At 36.7% G+C, this 18,840-nt stretch overlaps 4 protein-coding genes across 12 annotated transcripts; 2 read left to right on the top strand and 2 right to left on the bottom strand.

Annotated features, from left to right (window-relative positions):
- The first annotated feature begins 363 nt into the window (after nt 1-363).
- On the top strand, nt 364-5,193 carry LOC140889026 (sphingosine kinase 1-like). 2 transcript variants are annotated; one of them, XM_073296722.1, is made up of 10 exons: nt 364-870; nt 1,107-1,229; nt 1,389-1,489; nt 1,766-1,838; nt 2,645-2,731; nt 2,830-2,907; nt 2,992-3,062; nt 4,318-4,596; nt 4,727-4,849; nt 4,939-5,193. In XM_073296722.1, exons 1-10 carry the CDS (start codon nt 522-524, stop codon nt 5,128-5,130), a joined length of 1,476 nt encoding a protein of 491 aa, XP_073152823.1. In that variant the 5' UTR covers nt 364-521; the 3' UTR covers nt 5,131-5,193. The 2 variants fall into 2 exon arrangements, with proteins under 2 accessions (XP_073152823.1, XP_073152827.1); XM_073296726.1 differs by lacking the exon at nt 364-870 and having other exon boundaries at nt 1,191-1,229; nt 1,763-1,838.
- An 888-nt stretch (nt 5,194-6,081) lies between these two features.
- LOC140876447 (B3 domain-containing protein Os07g0563300-like) lies at nt 6,082-13,188 on the top strand. Of its 6 annotated transcripts, none has more exons than XM_073280416.1 (13): nt 6,082-6,542; nt 7,111-7,192; nt 7,282-7,423; nt 8,214-8,547; nt 8,650-8,986; nt 9,185-9,281; nt 9,975-10,149; nt 10,594-10,673; nt 10,981-11,382; nt 11,586-11,638; nt 11,744-11,857; nt 12,147-12,217; nt 12,315-13,188. In XM_073280416.1, the coding sequence occupies exons 3-13, from the start codon at nt 7,307-7,309 to the stop codon at nt 12,935-12,937; spliced, it is 2,403 nt and encodes an 800-aa protein (XP_073136517.1). In that variant the 5' UTR covers nt 6,082-6,542; nt 7,111-7,192; nt 7,282-7,306; the 3' UTR covers nt 12,938-13,188. The 6 variants fall into 6 exon arrangements, with proteins under 6 accessions (XP_073136517.1, XP_073136514.1, XP_073136516.1 ...); XM_073280413.1 differs by having other exon boundaries at nt 6,082-6,491; nt 7,325-7,423; XM_073280418.1 differs by having other exon boundaries at nt 6,083-6,542; nt 7,325-7,423.
- A 142-nt stretch (nt 13,189-13,330) lies between these two features.
- On the bottom strand, nt 13,331-14,786 carry LOC140876449 (uncharacterized). The gene is made up of 2 exons (XM_073280419.1): nt 14,108-14,786; nt 13,331-13,722 (listed from the first exon to the last, which is right to left on the bottom strand). The coding sequence occupies exons 1-2, from the start codon at nt 14,607-14,609 to the stop codon at nt 13,394-13,396; spliced, it is 831 nt and encodes a 276-aa protein (XP_073136520.1). The 5' UTR covers nt 14,610-14,786; the 3' UTR covers nt 13,331-13,393.
- A 1,712-nt stretch (nt 14,787-16,498) lies between these two features.
- LOC140875145 (uncharacterized) lies at nt 16,499-18,702 on the bottom strand. 3 transcript variants are annotated; one of them, XM_073278706.1, is made up of 5 exons: nt 18,568-18,702; nt 18,194-18,500; nt 17,973-18,095; nt 17,384-17,674; nt 16,499-16,984 (listed from the first exon to the last, which is right to left on the bottom strand). In XM_073278706.1, the coding sequence occupies exons 2-5, from the start codon at nt 18,455-18,457 to the stop codon at nt 16,778-16,780; spliced, it is 885 nt and encodes a 294-aa protein (XP_073134807.1). In that variant the 5' UTR covers nt 18,458-18,500; nt 18,568-18,702; the 3' UTR covers nt 16,499-16,777. The 3 variants fall into 3 exon arrangements, with proteins under 3 accessions (XP_073134807.1, XP_073134808.1, XP_073134806.1); XM_073278707.1 differs by having other exon boundaries at nt 18,194-18,488; nt 18,568-18,701; XM_073278705.1 differs by lacking the exon at nt 18,568-18,702 and having other exon boundaries at nt 16,500-16,984; nt 18,194-18,561.
- Between the last annotated feature and the right edge of the window lie 138 nt (nt 18,703-18,840).

Consider the following 18,840-nt stretch of genomic DNA (forward strand, 5'->3'; position numbering starts at 1 on the left):
TCTATTTAATATATAATACAATTATTTTATTTATCTATTTTCAAATTCTAAATTATTTGAAAAAAAACTAATGTAATGAGAAATACCTAATAGAAGAGATGTTTTAACTACTTAGGATGACCATTCTTAATAAAAAAATTATTCTTATTGATATAAATTTGTTAGAATTTTTTATTAAAATTATGTATAAAAAAAAATTTTGCCACACACATTGTGTGTGCAAATATGCTAGTTGAGTATGAAAAAAGAAATGCAAGGTTTTCCAATGCTTCTCTAGCCCGCACGTTGGATGTTGGAAGCAACTACCCATTAATTTAAATTTAAATTTAAGTGCATAAAATTCCAAATTTAGTGTCATAAAACTCCACTCATTTGCGGATAGTTTTGCGTGAAAATCTCCAATTAGCCTGCAAAAGATAAGTGCACGAAGAAGTGAGTTGATAGGGAACCACGCATTTGGGAATTGGGACAAATTCCGGTTTACACAGGCCGGATCCGGTCGAAATTTCTCCGTTTATCTTATGAGCTGGACCAAATTAAAGGGGCACAATCACGTTGATCAGATGGAAACTCTGGAACCCGTGTTGTACGACCGGGTTCGAGCTCAGGACGCCGTGACGGAGGCGACTTTCTCGGCCGGCGGCCAACTGTGTTGGGCGGACAAACGGCTGGACTTTGATAAGGAAGTCCTCGGGTTTTCTGTTGAGGGATTGGGAATCCAAATCAGAGCTGTTGTGTCCAACAATGCGGGAATCTGCTGCTTCGGCGGTGCATCGAGCTTCATCAGGAAGAATTTCACTTTGGAACTCTTGTCAGATGATTCTCTTCGAGTTTGGACGCACAAGTTCCAAGAATATCTCGATTCTCTGGGTAATTTTTTTTTTAATCTTTCGTAGGGCGCATCGAACTGGCCTGCTGTTTTGAACTTGGAATCCCTGGGATTTGAATTTTTGTTTGAGTGTTGGTGTAATTTGGTTGCGATTTTACTTCAAATCAAGTTCAATGTCATCGTGCTTGTTCTCCCTCATCGTTAATATCGCGATCCTCGTTTCATTTCAGCCTGATTACTTTTAGTTTTAACTCGGTAATTCTGTATGCGAGTTTAGGTAGGCCAAAGAGGCTATTCATATTGGTGAATCCGTATGGAGGGAAGAAATCGGCTTCCAATATTTTTTTGTATGACGTGAAGCCTTTTCTGGACGATGCTAATATCCGCTATACGGTGCAAGGTAAGCGGTGCCTTTTTTGCTTTTCTTTTTCCCTTTTTTTTTGAATGAACCTTTTTTGCTTTTTTTTTTGAATGGATTTTTTTTTTTTGCTTTTAATGTTCTGAATTTTTGCGCTTCTCTCGATTCATATTGGATTTTTACTCACTTCATAATTGCCAGAAACTGAACGTCAGCTTCACGCTAAGGAAGTCATTCAATCGTTGGATCTTTCGGATTATGATGGAATTGTTTGTGTTAGCGGAGACGGAATCTTGGTGGAGGTCGGTTGATCATTGGGACTTTCGAACTGCAGTATATTTTTATGCTTAGATCGTTGAATGCTGTAAATTGTAATACATGAAAAGTGTTTACATGTTCTTCTTTTTCTATTATTATAATTATTTTATTTTATTTTTTGTTGTTGTGAGTTTATGTTGAATGATATTTATAAATTATAAGACTCTTGTTTAGCACGAACGGATATTTCCCGTAAGTGATGAAAGTTGAGAATATCACAGATTCACAGGCTTTTATGTTCTGAACTATCCTTTTAGTAGGTAATAAATGGATTGCTTAACAGGGAGGACTGGGAAAATGCAATAAAAATGCCTATTGGAGTGGTTCCCGCAGGTTTGGTTACCTTTTCATTTTAATTCTTACCATTCAATGATTAGTTCTGACAATATACTTGATTCAAGATCTTTATTTACTGTTCTAAGTGCATACGTATTGTATTGTCAGCATAAAAATATAGTTATGGATCAGTTTTCTCGTGTGTGAGCTGTCATGACACGAATTACCGAATAAGTAAAGGACATCCCAAGTATTTTGTCAGAGCTTTCCCTTTTTCATCCAGTACTATTCTTTCAATCTTATCCAGGCTCTGCGATAAGTACCGAGATAGGCTCCTTTTTGCAGCATGGAGAGGATAACAGTTCATGCTACTTTGTTTCGTTAGTCTTCACTTGTATATCAGCTTTTCATGCCATTGTTCATCTGAGGAAATATAAGTACAAATTATCTTTTCGAACGAACCATTATTTATATATTTGAAGACTTCATATATAAAATTAACAAGTATCTCAAGATTTTACCAAGCGATTATTTCAAAAATCTTTTTTTCTTGATTGCATGTTTGAAGTCTGACCAAGATGCTGATTCGTCACACCATGTGTTACTTATTTAACTCAACTATGTGGTATTTAATGGTGGGCTTTTACACCCTGCGAACCCACGCATGATATTTGGATTGTTGGTGGTCAATCCTATTTTTGAACTTGTTGAATGGGAAAATTTTCTTATGTAGTTTTTCCTTTTCAGACAAGGAAAAATAGCAACTTAAGAGCAACTCAGTTTTGTTTTTCCTTTATATCTTTTGTTCATTGTAAATATTTTTGTTCCCGCCCTTCTCAAATTACGTTTGTTGTTGAATGCAGGAACTGGAAACGGCATGGCAAAATCACTCCTAGATTCGTATGGTGAACCTTGTGCAGCTTCTAATGCTGCACTTGCTGTCATTCGAGGTATGTGAGGCCCTCTTTATTTGTGTTTTTCCTTGGGTCTGTTTTTCTCGAAATATTGATAGCCCTTGATAGTTCTGGTAACAAGCCTTGAATTGCAGGGCATAAGCGGTCATTGGACGTAGCTACTTTATCTCAAGGGAACGCCAAATTTTTTAGCGTGTTGATGCTTGCATGGGGTATGTGATCTTGTTATGCTTCGTAATTTAATACTAGGTTTATGCATTGATATACATTCACTTATTTTTGTAGTTTCAATGCAGGTCTTGTGGCTGATATTGATATCGAATCTGAGAAATATAGGTGGATGGGGAGTGCTCGGCTAGATGTCTACGTGAGTTCATAAATCAATTCTTTTTCCCTTTGGTTCTTTATCACAACTGATAATCATGTTTTTTTCTTTCAGTTATTAACCCGCATAGTCTGGGACTGTTCTGTTGGACAGTGTAGTAGAACATGCTCGAGCTACATACTAGTATATTTGACATAAATTATCAATTGCAAGCTATGTTTTCAAGTACCGTATCGGATACTTCTAGGGTCCGGATACGATCTGGCTATGGCTGGGAACAACTTAAGAAAACTTTTTATAAAAAAAATTGGATACGGTACCTAACATACTCAAGAGGGTATGAGGACATGCATCATGTGTTTTGCAATTTTGAAATGATACTTGGGGGCTATTTATAATTTCTGAGATTGTGGTATGTTTCTTTTCATAATTGTTAATAATTTTTTTATAAATAACGAAAATTTTAAGAAACAAAAAAAAAGTTGAAGTTATTAATCAAAGCAAATTATACTTTTTACAGTATGCTGTACACCATTGTTTGGGATAACTGGATTGATTTTTATAATAAACTCAAAATTTAATGTGTTACGCAAATTTTTACTTGATTTTAATTATTTATATGTTAAATGTCGTTATTATTCATCCACATAGCATTTCTGTATACTTGTTATGTATTTATTTATGCAGTATATAAGGTACACATATCAATCCATGATGTTTCCTAAATTTTGAAATTGTCTATCTCGTATCCATATCACGTTGTGCATCATAGGTTCAAAAGCTTTGCCTTGAAGGAGTAGAATCATCCTGTTTGATATAAAAAACTGTTGTTTGAATTACCGTATTATTTGTGTTTTGATGTATGAATATCTTAATTGATCATGTTTTGCGATAATTATGTTTGCTGTCGTTATCTAATTTTATTTGCATTCAGTGGAAGTTTACCTTGTTTGAAGTTGTTGATGTTGATTCACTATTTTTCCGTGGATCTTTTTTTTGTTTATCCCTCAGTGCATTTCTATTCTTGAACAAGTAATCATTCCATGCTTATTCTTTGTTTACAGATTCACTCTCATTCTTATCTAGCATGTAACGAATAGTTTATCCAGTTACTACAAGTACCTTTGATTGATCTTGTCATGGCTCGTTCCATTTAATAGTGTATATAGAGGCATTTCATATGCTTCATGCAAGGTGGTTCATGGTTTGTTTTTTCATGAAAGATGTTCTTGATGAAATTGAGAGGCAATACTCCAGCACTCATTCTTGTGAACAGCTAACTTTCTTTAATGTTCAGGCAGTTCAACGAATATTTGGTCTTAGGAAGTATAATGGCAGCATAATATTTGCGCCAGCACCTGGCTATGAATCTTATGGAGAACCGTTGGATCTTGAAAATCAAATCATCGTAGATGGCGAGGCTGAAATGAAATCTGATAAGCAACACGGCTATCATGGTCCTGAAGTCGATGTGAAAAGTTTAGATTGGCGGAAGGTTGATGGTCCTTTTATTTCAATATGGCTCCATAACGTACCGTGGGGAGGGGAAGATGCAATGGCAGCACCTAATGCCGAGGTTTGTTCCTTTCTGCATGTTATTGGGAGAATTGAGTCAGTTGACCCTACTATACTAATATATATGTGTTAACTGATAGCTCAATGTTACTAACCTCCAGTTTTCATGTTTTTCCTCGTAATGATTGCAGTTCTCTGATGGTTATTTGGACTTGATCATGATAAAGGACATCCCGAAATTTGCTTTGTTAAAGTCATTGACTGAATTGAACTCCGGAGGCCATGTCAAATCCCCGTTTGTCTCTTACCTCAAGGTGCACCCTTTTCACAAATATATGTGTGGTTTGAAGCATAACTTACTTCGACATGTGATTCTTGACTCTTTAAATTTCAACGACTACAGGTGAAGGCCTTCGTTCTGCAACCTGGCCCACGAACCGATAACCCAGACAAGGCCGGAATAATAGACGTCGATGGGGAGGTTTTAGCCAGAGGGAAAGGAGCATACAAGTGCAATGAGGAAACTCTAATGAGCTATGACAAAATAGTCATTAAAGTTGATCAGGGATTGGCCACATTATTTTCTCCTAATTAACGATGTTGTCGGAGTGACGATTCATTGTATCGATTAATTCCACGCATGGAGAAGATTATTACATCAGTTTGGCTGGACTTCTTTTGTATAGGAAGTAATTACAAAGCAATAGTGTTTTGATGTGTGGTTTCTGGCTTGAAATAATGAATATTTGTGTCGTGCTTTCAGGTTCAATAAAATTCTGCGTTTTAATTCTTCAAGAATAAGCTGCTACAATATCTATAATCGTTATACTTTTCGTGTCCAATATCAATAAATCTTGCAATAAATTGTAAAAACACGCGACAAAAACACTCACCATATCTCAATTTTTAATGCTAAAAATACACAATCAGTTCGTCTAATTTCAATTTTGAGAATGATGTTTTTCCAAATGTAACTTATAAATGCTAACAATAAATTAGCTGCTTACGTATCTATCACTACCAATGGAACACAAATTGTGTGTATAACACGTTACAGACACGCACCTGCCATATATTTTTCGGAAATTTACATAATAAGAATTAACTTTTAATATGTTAATAATAACTTAGTTTGGAATAATTGTTGCCTGTTGGAGAATATTGTTCTCTTCTGTTTAAAAAAAAAAAAACTTAAATACAAAATTCAAACGAATATCGATTGCTCGCGATATTGTTGGACAGCTAATTCTCGTTTTAGTTTTTACGTCATTTATGATGTTCATGTCTGTACTTATAATATTTTGTTTCATGATTATACTTAACTTACTTTATTCAATGAAGATTTGGTTTATTATTGGAGAAAAAAATGTATGGTAGCGGCTGCAGATTCTCACGTCACAAAAAAAATGTACTAAAAAATTGGAAAAGAGAAAATCAAACTAAAGGAAAAAAAATAATCATGCAAGATATTTTTAAGAAGAAATTAAAATATAGAAATATAAACTTGATATTATTATTCAAAAGGATCCACGAATGAATTTGGAGCAAAACTGGAACAGTTTGGTAGGTGAGTAGGCAGTAGCTTTGGATAACGTTCGACTTTATTACGTTGCATCTCATGAAAGCGACGAGGAAACGACGACGTCAAAGCGAAACACACACGCACTCATGGGAATGCCCCTCCACTCCACTCCCATATGTCATCAATTCGAACGTTTTCTGGCTAGGGCTGTGCTCTTCTAAGTCTATGCTCGTCTCCTTCGGCCTCTGAATTTTGATTCTGTGCTTGGGCCCCACATCTGATGTTTCTTCTGTAGGATTCTGTGCTACGATGACGTCATCGTCTTCTTCGACGGGGTTTTGCTTTAATTTTAACTGCAGGGAGGGGTCGGAGAAGTGGAGGAGAGGTTGGCCCTGCCGGACTGGTGACTATGCTCATCTATGCGATCGATGCGCGTAAGAGATTTTCTAGTCTGGACCGTTGGTTTGGCTTCTCTTTTTTACATGGTGATCTTTTCTAGTTTAAAGTTTGAATTTTTTTGGTTACCACTGTCGGGGAATTTTTTTTTCTGCAAAAAAAAAAAAGAAGAATAAATAAATTACACTTCGTAATGCCCGGAAAATCAACTGTATTCCTCAAAGCTTACGTGGAATATACTATATAGGCAGTCTGCTGCTGATTGACCTCTTTGTTATGTTTGTGTGGTTGAAGTTTCTTACGGTCACAGGTATTTGATTTACAATCTGCACATGCACACCAGGAACAGGTATCAAAAGTCTCTTTAAGTTGACCGGTGGTTTTTATGTTTATATGGGTTGATTTGCATCTGGACAACTGAATTTGATTCCTCTCAATCAGATTCATAAGTGATGGTGACTCTTACATGCAAATTTTCATTTTAAAGCATTTACTAAGTTCTTTTATTTAGTTAAATATGCATGTAAGAACACAATGGAAAATTTGGAAATTACTAGCGTCTTCCCTTTCTATATATGCTTGGAATATCGTATTCAATAATCCGATTCAGTTTTCTTTTATTGCTTTCTAAATTGATGACATTTATTGCTAATATAGTTCTGCTTATGAGGATGGAAAATTTTGTGAGACATTCCACCTTGATGCTTCCGGTTGGAGAAGCTGTGAATCTTGTGGAAAGGTAAACCAGCTTAAAATTTTTGGATTTTTTGGCTTAAATGTAAGTCATTTATTTGGACTTCGAAATTATATGTCCAAATTTTTCTGCAGCAAAGAGAATTTGTAAGTTCCGAAAATGACTTCATTGTTGCAGAAAATTCATTGTGGATGTATAGTATCATTCCATATGTTCGTACTGTTGGATGCGGGAGGAATTGAATGTCTAACATGTGCAAAGAAAAGCGACATTTTGGTAAGAATCATGTCTGTTGCACTGGTTTGGTTTCAACATGTGATTTTACTTTCCCTAATTTCATGATTTAGTTATTGTGTTCGAAATTATTATAATTGCATGTGCATATCAGAAAGCTTGTTGAATCTCTAACCTTGTTTAATCATTCCACTTTTTACTTCAAGACTTTTCAGTTTCTTTCATGTAGTAGAGACCTTGTCTTGACTCCTTACACTGGTTTGTACTTTCTCTTTTTAATTTTAAAAAAATTTCAGCTCATATATGTTCTGGTTCTTTGAGATTTTACAAGGGTTTTTCAAGGTGGGCAGAGAGATCACTATCCGTTCATCATCGATAATTTTAAAATGAGCATCCATGTTGGATCTGGTTACTCAAAGTGTCCTTTGAATTGCTTAGTTTTGATGATGTAGTTAGTTTAGTCCCATCTGGATGAATTTTTGCAGTGTTGAATGTTATGAAAACATGTTTTCATATTTGAATCCTCAAGTGCACAAGGCGTCTCTTTCCGTTTGGAACAGTTGAAGTTCTATTTTCTATGTTGTGCCGTGATAGTACTTCTACCACACACAACTTTTTTTCTGTGCGGTAATTTGCATTTACATCCCCATACTCTTTGTTTTTGGCATTCACCTCCCTTGCATGTTATAATTTTTACACTTGATAAGGGAGGTGATTGTCAAATGCACATGGTGTGGGGAGGTGAATGCAAATGACCCGTTTTCTGCTTTATTTATTATGTCCAGATAAATGAATGAACCTTCATTATTTACCTTTCTTTTCCATACGTCAGACCCCAAATCCTGCCTGGCCACCACCTTATCGCTTTCTTCCTTCGCAACCTGAAAGAATGAAGGACCTCTCTGTGAAAACTTTGAGTGCAACAGTTGGCTCAGGTCCAGAACCATGGAATCCTGCCCCCAACTTATTCAATGGTTTTACCATCCCATCAATTGTGCAGCCAAGGATGCCCTCTGAAATTGATTTACTGGGTGGGATGGACAGGTTTCGCATATGTCAGAGATTGTCTACAGTGTCCCTTGAGATGAAAGATAACTCTTTCGAAAGATTAGTTGATGGAAAGTCAAGAATTGGCCCGATTGAAACATTTGTGAATGGTAATGCTGGTAAATTTATTATCATATTGTGAAGAAACTTGATGTTGCTTGTGCTGCTTTGTACTTTGGATATTTTTTACACCCAGATTTGATTTTAGTGTTCTGTTGCAGAAGCCAGCTGTAAGGAACAATCAAATTCATCCATAAATGATTTTGGCCTGATAGCATTCCCAAAAAATGATTCTGCTGTTCCGGTTTCGTGTGTGGTTGCAACTTCATCCAGAACTGAAGCCAATGAGGCTACCCAGCTTTCTCCTATCTTTTCACAGCCATTCATTTCATCAATTCAAGTGGGAAAACAGGTCTGGAATCATAACAGAGTGGGGTCATCTTGTGAGGTGCAACCATGTACTGGAAAAGCTCGAGGAGATGATCGCTTCCGAAGTCAGTTGCTTCCTAGGTATCGGCCCCAAATAACTGATGAGGAGCTTCAACAAATATCTACCGAGTATCCTGTGGTTCTGGAGTGTCCTTTACTTTTGTTATTTCTAAGATCTTTGTTAGAGATTAATTTGAAGTATGGTTTTCCCTGTATGGTGCTCATGATTTATTGAGTCACGCGTTTATAATACTCGCGTGACCGATAATTCAAAACACGCACATTGTTATTGTTCACTACCTTGATTTCACCTTATCTTCTTGTCAGTTCGAACTCAGTTATTACTCCATTGTTTGAGAAATTGTTGACTGCTAGTGATGCGGGACGAATTGGGCGCTTAGTCTTGCCAAAAAAATGTGCAGAGGTGAGTCCTTACGCGGTTTTGTAAATGTTGATGCTGAGATGACTTATTTTTTGTTTGAATTCGAATTTGCATGGGTATCTGCATTTTGTGATAGCTATAATTACTCTTGTACAACACAAAGTTCCGTTCATTTCTGAGCATCTATAGTTGCCTTTGTAGCATAATTTCTAAATTTATATACATACTATTCTTGGATCTTAGGAATATTTTGGAATCAACTTGCTGACCTTTCAACTTTAAGTAAAATGGGCTTTGGTATTGCAGATAGGATTGGTAGTGCTTAGATATTGGAAATTGGAATTTCCATTTGGTTTATGAAATTTTCATAAATTACCTTTTGGCTCTTTAAAATGACAACTGCTGATCTGGGCCCTTCATCGAGGAAGATGATCAAATAGTTTCTCCCAGTGGGATCATAACTGGAGTGATCTGTAATTTTCATATTACTTTAAGGCCTTCCATCTGGTTTTGGTGTTTTGTAGGTATTTTTGTCTCGAAATTGTTGGCTTCAAAAAATTGAAGGAAAAAGCAAACTTAGTAAGGTTTTTATTTGTGAGTATGTATATTTATGTCATGATTGGAAACAATTAAAAGCGAAACAAAAGGAAAAATTTCTACATTTCATACAGTCTTCTTTATGTCCCTTACATGTGCTGACATTTGACATAATTCAGCTTGTTCACGATTCTACAGGCCTATTTTCCGCCAATTGCTCAACCAGAAGGGTTACCTTTGGAAGTACGGGATATGAAGGGGAAGGAATGGGTTTTTCAGTTTCGATATTGGCCCAACAATAACAGTCGAATGTATGTTTTAGAAGGAATTACTCCATGTTTACAATCCTTGCAACTTCAAGCTGGTGATACAGGTATTTTGGCTGTGCAGCTTCTGACTTGCTTTTGATTTTTTACTTCCTTTTTTTCAAATCTTTGAGGGCAGGAGTTTTTTCCTTTCTTGGGTGTGCCACCATCATGTTTGTAATTCCATAATGTTTATGCCTGCTATGGGTGCAATGAATATTCCCGATCTCCTTTTTCTGCTATGGCTTGCTTGGCGTGACAAACTAACAATGTGGACACATGGGATGGATTCAGGAATTGCCAAGAGTGTGGGCAAAAGGGGGTGAGAAGCTGTGCGTGCGTGTGTGTTTTTTTTGGTGGGTGGGTGGTGGGGTGGGGTGGGGTGGGGGGTGGCTTCAAACATTGATGGGGTCCAACCTTGCATATATTGAAAAGTTACAAAATGTATTAATGCATTTTATTCTATCGTCATTTTATTCTACTTCCAAAATGATTAAAGATGTTCCTTGCAGTAACATTTAGTAGACTCGAACCAGAAGGAAAGTTGATCATGGGATGCAGAAAGGCTTCAATTATGTCGTCGTTTGATCAGGTTCTGTCCTCCAACATGACCTTGTCCTCATCTTGTAAATGCCAGCCTTATTAAAAACTGTGATCCCTTGTTCTGCCATCTCACAGAGGTCTGTCAGGAAGTGTCAAACCACCTTTGTATCTTTGTTTTTCAAACTGATATATGTGCTTCTTTTTAAGAATTGAAATGTGAAAGCTTCATGTGATTACATGCACTCATGTTCACACAAACAAGCACGTATATATTATAAAGACTTTCAGATTTAATTGAATTTTGTGTCCAAGTTTAGATTCTAAGTTACTTTTTAATGCTGTTTCCTTGTACGCAGGAAGATGAAGCTTCTTTATTTGGGAATAATGCATCAGTTGTGGTGGAAGATAGCATAAAGAATAGGTCTGGGGAAGTTATTTCAATACATGGTGATCTGAATGCTAAATCACAACAGAGATTTCCACCCATCAATCAGGATGCCAAATCAGATCCAAAAAGTGCTGGGTCAATTGTTAAATCTACTTTCAATGCAAAAAAAATACTTGAAACCAAGCCAATGGCTCATAACAATAGGAAAAATAGTACCTTGGGTACAAAGAACAAACGTCTTAGGATTGAAAATGAGGATATTATAGAGTTGAAGCTCACTTGGAAAGAAGCTCAACTATTGATGCGCCCACCTCCTAAAATTTCCCCAACAGTTTTTGTCATAGACGGATTTGAAATTGAAGAATTCGAGGTACTAAGGTTTATTAAATATTAAATTTCAACCATGATACTTTTTAATTGATCACTGATTGTTATTTGTCCATGGAGACAAGTTTTTGTTTTTGATTGGTAACTGGGCGTATCGTGTTCGACTGAAGTACTTGTGTGATATTAGAACATAATAAAGAGTTTTTACCTTCTTTCTTCGCCATCTTCCTTATTTGTTATCTTTAGGAGGCTGCACCAATTATTGGAAGGCCTACTATCCCAGTAGTAGATCATTTAGGGTAAGTTGTGTACTGGAGCTGCCCCATTTAAATCGCTCCCTCCTCTAGCAGTAATACTACTTTGCCTGGAGGAAAGCTGACATAAAAAATTGTTGATTGGCTTAGTTTAAAGATTCAGTGGGCTCAATGTGAAGAGTGTTTTAAGTGGCGCAAAGTACCTGCAGATGCAGTTCTTTCTTCTAGGTGGACCTGTTCAGAAAATACATGGGACCTTGTCAGGTATTGTGGGTTCTGCATCTTTTCTTCGTTAACATTCCATTAATCGGTTCTTATTCTCTTCAATCAGAGTTTAATTGACTCCTTGTGTACGTCCTCTCTGGAAGTAATCATGTTTATAAAGCGTTGTTCCATCGAAGGATGATATTTAGTGCCAACGGCCAAATTTGGACATTTTTGTTTCAATAAAGATGATGTGTTCACTTGTGGATGTCTAGCTTTGCTTCTTTAAAGGAATTATCATGATTGATGAGATATGATGACCCCCTTGTGCCATATTAAACTCCCACAGATCTCTATGCTCAGCCACTGAGGAATTATCTGCGGAACAACTTGATGAATTATTACCTACCATTAGCAAAGGTAAAACTTAAAAGCTCGTATTTCTTTGCACTAGCATTACGTTTTCCTTATTTTTTCTCACATTTGTGTTTTCCGGCCCTTGCTAATTTTTGTGAAGTTTCTTCTGAGAAAAGCAAGACCACCGACCATCATTCTGATTTGCTCGTGGGCCTGGAAGGGCTGGGCGCCCTTGCAAATCTTGCCATCCAAGGGGAGGGAGAAAGCCTTCCACATTCTTCCCCGACAAGGACAAAACACCCTCGTCATAAACCTGGCTGTTCTTGCATCGTTTGCATTCAGCCCCCAAGTGGGAAAGGCTTGAAACATAAGCAATCGTGTGAGTGTGCTGTATGTAGTTCATTAAGGCGCCGTTTCAGAACCCTGATGGAGAGGCGTGAGAAGAAACAATTGGAGAAAGAATCTGAAGCTTTGCAGCAGCAACAATTACCCGAACAACAGCTGCATATCGATGCACAACCAAGTAACAATGTGGGAGATAGTCACGTAAATCTAGAAGAGTTGGGGAATGGGGGCTGTGTTGATGAGCACAAGGGTAAAAACCCGACTGTGGTGCCTTTGAAAGGTCAAATAGACCTTAATATCCAGCCGGAACGGGAGGAAGAGTTGTCCCCTGCTGGCTCAAATTCTGGGGCCGTGAAATGTTTCTCCAGGGGCGGCACCACACAGGAAGATATTGGACCACAGCACTTACCTTCGGACACCTCCGTCCTAGGAAATTAGCGCGCAAACTGATACATCAGGATTGAATTATATAGGAACAGAAGTTGATAATAACTTAAATCTTCACATGGCAACATTATCGGAGGAAGATTTTGGCGGTTGATATTTTGTCTTTCAACCTGCTTTTGCCTTCATTACCTTCTCCAAGTTAAAGCTGTGCATATACAATAGGTAAGAATTCAATAGTGTTGAGGCGCAGTCGTAGCAGATTCTATTATTTTCCTAAAGTAAAGTTCAACGCATGATTTATATATGATGCTCTGGAGTAAGGCCTGCTGATTACATATTAACGACATGGTAAATTGGTCTGAAATATATTTTCTTTTATTTTTATATATGTATTTTAATTTCTTTTCTATATTTTTGGAAAACGAAATAGCAAATAAAGTTCGGTTTGCCCCGAAACATAAACCCTGAATATTATTTATTCACAAAAAATAATCCAAAACGGTATCTCTACGCGCTACGATTCATCATCTCCATGAACTGTTGCAAGGACTGTTGCCTTTGCAGCCTCATGTCTTCGTTGAACTTCTTGATAAACGCCTCGACTCGGTTGTTCAACTCGTCCCGAGTCATGGAAGGTTCTCTTCGGATCCTGTAAATTGACGGGTCATGAAATTTGGATATGCTCTTAAAAGTATCAGACTTTGGCGGGTCATGAATCTTCTTGTGATGGTTTTGGTGCCTCGTGAGGGTCATGTGGCACCCCTCTGTTATCGCCCTCCATGTATTCTCCGCCGTCTCCTGCCGCTTCGGCCTCGCCACCTTCAAGCCACTCGCACCTGATGCATAAATCAAACTCTTTCACTCTGAAAAACCTTAGAAACAAACTATAATATATTTTGGATCACTATAAGAAAATCTTGAATCAAGCTAAGGCACCATGATATCATGTTATAGTAGAACTACCCAGAAAATATCAAATGTGTATTTTATATTTGAAACATTATAGTTTTAACAGTTGAGAAAACTAGCTAATTGTACAATATATATGAATCCGATAGAATGGGTCATAATCATATCGCTAGCTATTTTAGCTACTTCGATAATCCAACATACACCACATGCACGTATATATCCTGTGAATATATATTCCATCTCTTTTGTTTGATTAATACAAGCAAATTTTTGGGATGATTTGCATGAGCATGGCCGCCAAGTACGTACCTTGGGGGGTGTTGGATTTGATTGGCTTGCGGTGAACAAATCTTAAAGAAACCAGAGGTTTCTCTAACGGATAATATTCCAGTTGTAGCTGATCATGAGTAGATATATTAATATCTTCGACTTTTAACTCTTCATGAAGGCTTTCTTCTCGCTGATCATACACCACAGGGCTAATAATATTCTCCGATTGAAGCGATAATACGGCAAGATCTTGCGGTAAAGAAGCTTCTCCTTTGACGGCTGAAACCAACGGCTTGGAAAGAATAACTTGTGATTGGTTTTGGTCGAAAAAGCGGGAGGAGGCGGCTATGGCGAGGATGATTCCGTTGATGATTAAGTAGAGAAATGGCGGCTTCAACCAAGATAGTACTATTACGGGGAATCCGGTCATGGAAATGGGGACTGCTGACTTCATTATTATTCCCACGGCCAATGAAACAACTCCCACTGAAATTAATGTGAACATTTTCATGGATGAAGTCAAAGTGTTCTTTAAACCCATTTTTTAAAATATATATATCCAAGAGCTGAATGATATTATATGTTTCAGAGAATTAGACAATGAAATGATGAGAAGAGGAATATTTTGAGGTTGCACTTGCAGCCATGAGAGCTGGAATGAATGTCATATATATATACACACAGAGATAAAAAATTCAAACACTTTTTTAAGACACAAGGTCACCTAAATCAGAGGGAGGGAGTAATAGTTTATTTTATTAAATGGATAGTGAAATATCATTAAATTATTTATGTATTTTAACTATAACATGAACTTATCGAGCAATATTGTGACTCACAATTTTTTTTCCCCGATAAAGCTGTGAGAATGGATAAGAATCAAACCATCCGAGATTACGTTATGAAGATAATTACTTTGTTACATGAAACTAATCTCTATAAGAACATGTTTTTAGATTATTGTTAAAAATTATTTATGGAAATCATTTGTTATTTTAAATCTAATTTATTTATGGAAATCGTGAATGATTTAAATATTGCACTCATGTACCCAATTATGTTTTCTATAGATTTTCGAGAAATATTATTGCACATCCCACACGCATTGAAATCTCATAGTCTACCACTGAATTTCTACACATCCACGATATATTTGAATGTTATTTAATGTTAAAAACGACGTATGAAATAAATATTTCCAAAATTAATATAAAAGGATTATTGTTGAAAGTTGAGTACAATCCATACGTATAATCGTGTGAACGTGGCTGGTCACATAATTAAAATTTTCCAAAATTTCACAATCATGGACAATTTTAAATTCACTTGCTTATATAGTCAAAGATACACAAATTTAAAGATACACAAATTTTTAATTTTTAGTTAAATGAGGACTTGATACTAGGCACGTGTCACTGATACTGAAAGTCCACAAATATTATTTTGCCACTTATTTACCTATTTAATTTCTTAAAATCAGGTGGAAAAGATTCGGAAGTTCTTGTTGGGATTTAGGTCACCAATAAATTCGAAAATTGTGTAGACTTGTCAAGTAGTTCGCCGATTTGGAACAGAGTAAGAGAATCTGAAGGGAGAAAAACAAACCAATAAACCTAATAAATTTATGTGCCGTCTCTTAAATTGTCCCACAAAAGTTTTGTATTTTTATTATGTTGTACTTGAATTTTTTTGTCCCAGAATAAATCTCATTTTTAATCAAGACTTTTGAATTTCGTTGTAATATTGGTTATAATTGTTCCCACGAGAACCTGTATTTATCCATTTCAAGCGCATGCTGTAGTTTTACATGGATTCTACATTTTCTTGGAATTATGGGATAGTTGAGAGACATTTATTGAAGATGATGAATTGAAATATATGGATAATTAGCCAAAATTCATATGGTAAAACGAACAAACCCCCATATGGACTGCGTCAGAATTCAGATATATACAAAGATATCGTTCTATCTTCATGTTCGGATGCAAGGAAATGTTGAAACTCACTGAATACTCATTGCTTTCAAGTATAAAAAGTGTGAACATAGCCACCCTACCTAAGGTAATACTCAAACATTTGAGTCATACATGCTTATAGAAGGGTCACATCATGTGTTTTTTCGAGCGTTATATGAATTGCACACATTAAAAAAAAGGTAAAACTACCCTTTTAACCATTAAATCAAGTATGATCAGAAGTTAGAACATTACCCATATGCTTGGATCGAGCCACCCGAATACCCAAGCTTTTGTTTATAGCTATGAACTGGAGAGAGGAATCGTCAAATCTCCGGGAACACTTTGAAGTTCGTATCACTCAGCAATAGTGATTCAATGTTTGTCAAGTCAACGCGTGAGGAACCACTCTGCTAAGTGTGACAACATGAAGAGAAGTAGAACATTTGAAATGTGGAGCGACCTAACTTCAAGGACACAGACAAATGTTAGTTTTTACGAGAGAAACAAGTCCGTGCAATTCTTGGATCAAGGGTTTTCTAGATCCCCTCTCGAAGCATGTGCTGGATTGACAAAACCAAGCAAGACTTGGAAGAAACATGTTTATTCTAACTCAAAACAATCAAAATTACATGCTGTACAAAAATATTGCGGTTACACGACCTGAAATACTTTCTCACGAGTTTCACTAGCGTATAGATTTATATCAATCTATAACAACATTTGAGACACTTGTTGATGCATAAAAAGGGAATCAGTCCCTTTTCTTTGGCTTAAGCTTTGCTTCTAAGTCTCCACTGTAAGGTGCAACATGGTATGCATACTGCTGCATGACAGAGAAGAACACCATTTCGACACAGACCAAAACATTCTGGATTGCTTCCTCGACGTGCTCTGTGTCCAACCAGAAATGATGGGATCGAACAACGCCCATTGCCACGAGGATGTCAAGCACTACTCCCTGTATGAAAAAGAATGAATCACGAAAAGGTAATGATTTCTATGAACAAACAAGGGCATCGCAGTACATGAGATATGCCTTGTATTGTTCGTGAAGTTGAGCCATAAAAAGCTACACAAAAGAAATGTTACAAATCATGGAACAAGATTTAATTTTGGTGACCATCATCAATAGCTGAAGTTGTAAATTTCAACTTCAACTTGATATTATTTGTCAGGGCAGTCTACAAAAATAGACTGTCCAGTTATTGAAGTCATTTAAACTTATAACGAGAAGGCACACGCCAAAATTCTGCAGAAAAGATAAATACGTATACACAATGACTAGCAAATTAACTAGAACTGTCACGATTTGTATACAAACTGGAATTTCAGGGACCAAGGGAAACACAGTCAGTACCTGCCAAAAGCAGAAGAAAACAATCCCTTTGATGCAGAGGAACTTAGCCAGAGGTGTGTGTGGTGCCAGTTCTTTAGCAAATACATGGTAGAAGACAACCAAGGAATACATTGCTAACGCAAATGAGAAGTTGAGAAAAATCGTGAAAGCCCAGCTGAGCCAACTCGGATACATCCCGAGCATTTGTAACATTATCATCAAGATAGAGCATACAGGACGGATAATAACAAACTGCCAAGTCCAGTACTTGAGAAGTTTCAATGTCTGATGATTTAGGTGTGTCTTCCTAGGCTGCACATTCAAAAAGGAAAAAGAAAAGGAAATTTTCTCAAGAAAGATTGACAATCTTCCAACAAATTGAAGCATATGTAACAATATAACATCATATTGTAGCATGCTCGTGAAAGTAGCAGAAAGCTTCCTACTGCATATGGTGCGCTATCAGGAGGAAAATCGCCGAAAAATTCTACTCAAAAAATCAAAGCAAAAATCCAATCTTTCTTTCAAACAAAAAACTTTCATCATCAGTTATTTGATTTCTAAACCCGATTCTCGTAAAGCAAAATGATGGGGTACAGAAAAATCCGACCTGAAAAAGAGTCATCGGGAACGAATGATGAATCTCCCTCCCTTTAATCTCATCAGGCACGACATTGTTGCTGAGGGATATATTCGAGTAACTGTACATCAAAGCCAAAAACTTCGCAATTGCCTGCTCCATAACCACACACAATTTTACACACTATCAGAAATAACTCAAAAATCAACAAGAAAAATAAAAAGAACAAAAAAACGCAAAAGGGCACAGACCAAAGCCTCGTAGCATTCTTTAACAGAATCCAAGAGCATGAAAAATTGTTTGCTGCCGCGTAAATCTAGTAACCCTACAAACGAATCAATGGCGTAAACTGGAGTAATCATTATGATCATAATTATGGCCTTTTGCTCCTTCGGATTCTTCCAATAAAACATGTGCTGAGATAATAGCTGAAAAGTTAAGTGTAGCGTCATCATGACGGAAAATCCAGACGCCGCAATGGTCAGTTGCCTCCGATCCATGTTAGCAAAATCCATTTATTTTGCAACCCAAATTTTCTTCCTTCTTCTGCAAGAGTATCTGATGAAAAGTTCAGAAAATCAAACAACGAAAATCAGCAAAATATGCAAGAAAAGGAAAATCTTACAGATATCTGTGAATATCAGATGGGGAAGTAGCTTTCTATCCAAAGAAGGAAGTCTCACTGACGGCCGACTTGGACTTACTGGTCAATCGACTCAAAAGCGTGCGGGGATTCTACTCTTGGGAAACACGCGTTTCAATGTTTCCAAATTTGATTTATCGGATTTTAAACTGATTTTTTTATATAAAAAAAAATGATCGAGCTATTAATTTTTACAAAATAATCATTTTTTAAACGTACTATTCCAATGTGTCGGATTTAGCTGAAATAATGGGG

The sequence above is a fragment of the Henckelia pumila genome, chromosome 1 (assembly GCF_033568475.1).
Source record: "Henckelia pumila isolate YLH828 chromosome 1, ASM3356847v2, whole genome shotgun sequence".
NCBI lineage: Eukaryota > Viridiplantae > Streptophyta > Magnoliopsida > Lamiales > Gesneriaceae > Henckelia > Henckelia pumila.

Coding starts and splice junctions, on each gene's coding strand:
- LOC140889026 (XM_073296722.1), top strand. CDS start 522: ATGAGCTGGACCAAATTAAAGGGGCACAATCACGTTGATCAGATGGAA. Junction 1,839..2,644: donor TATTGGAGTGGTTCCCGCAG/GTTTGGTTACCT, acceptor TGTTGAATGCAG/GAACTGGAAACGGCATGGCA. Junction 2,732..2,829: donor TGCACTTGCTGTCATTCGAG/GTATGTGAGGCC, acceptor CTTGAATTGCAG/GGCATAAGCGGTCATTGGAC.
- LOC140876447 (XM_073280413.1), top strand. CDS start 6,367: ATGACGTCATCGTCTTCTTCGACGGGGTTTTGCTTTAATTTTAACTGC. Junction 7,193..7,324: donor GCTGTGAATCTTGTGGAAAG/GTAAACCAGCTT, acceptor TCATTGTTGCAG/AAAATTCATTGTGGATGTAT. Junction 11,858..12,146: donor AATACATGGGACCTTGTCAG/GTATTGTGGGTT, acceptor AAACTCCCACAG/ATCTCTATGCTCAGCCACTG.
- LOC140876449 (XM_073280419.1), bottom strand. CDS start 14,609: ATGGGTTTAAAGAACACTTTGACTTCATCCATGAAAATGTTCACATTA. Junction 13,723..14,107: donor CAAATCCAACACCCCCCAAG/GTACGTACTTGG, acceptor TTTATGCATCAG/GTGCGAGTGGCTTGAAGGTG.
- LOC140875145 (XM_073278706.1), bottom strand. CDS start 18,457: ATGGATTTTGCTAACATGGATCGGAGGCAACTGACCATTGCGGCGTCT. Junction 18,096..18,193: donor AAGAATGCTACGAGGCTTTG/GTCTGTGCCCTT, acceptor GTTATGGAGCAG/GCAATTGCGAAGTTTTTGGC. Junction 16,985..17,383: donor TTTTCTTCTGCTTTTGGCAG/GTACTGACTGTG, acceptor TTTTTCATACAG/GGAGTAGTGCTTGACATCCT.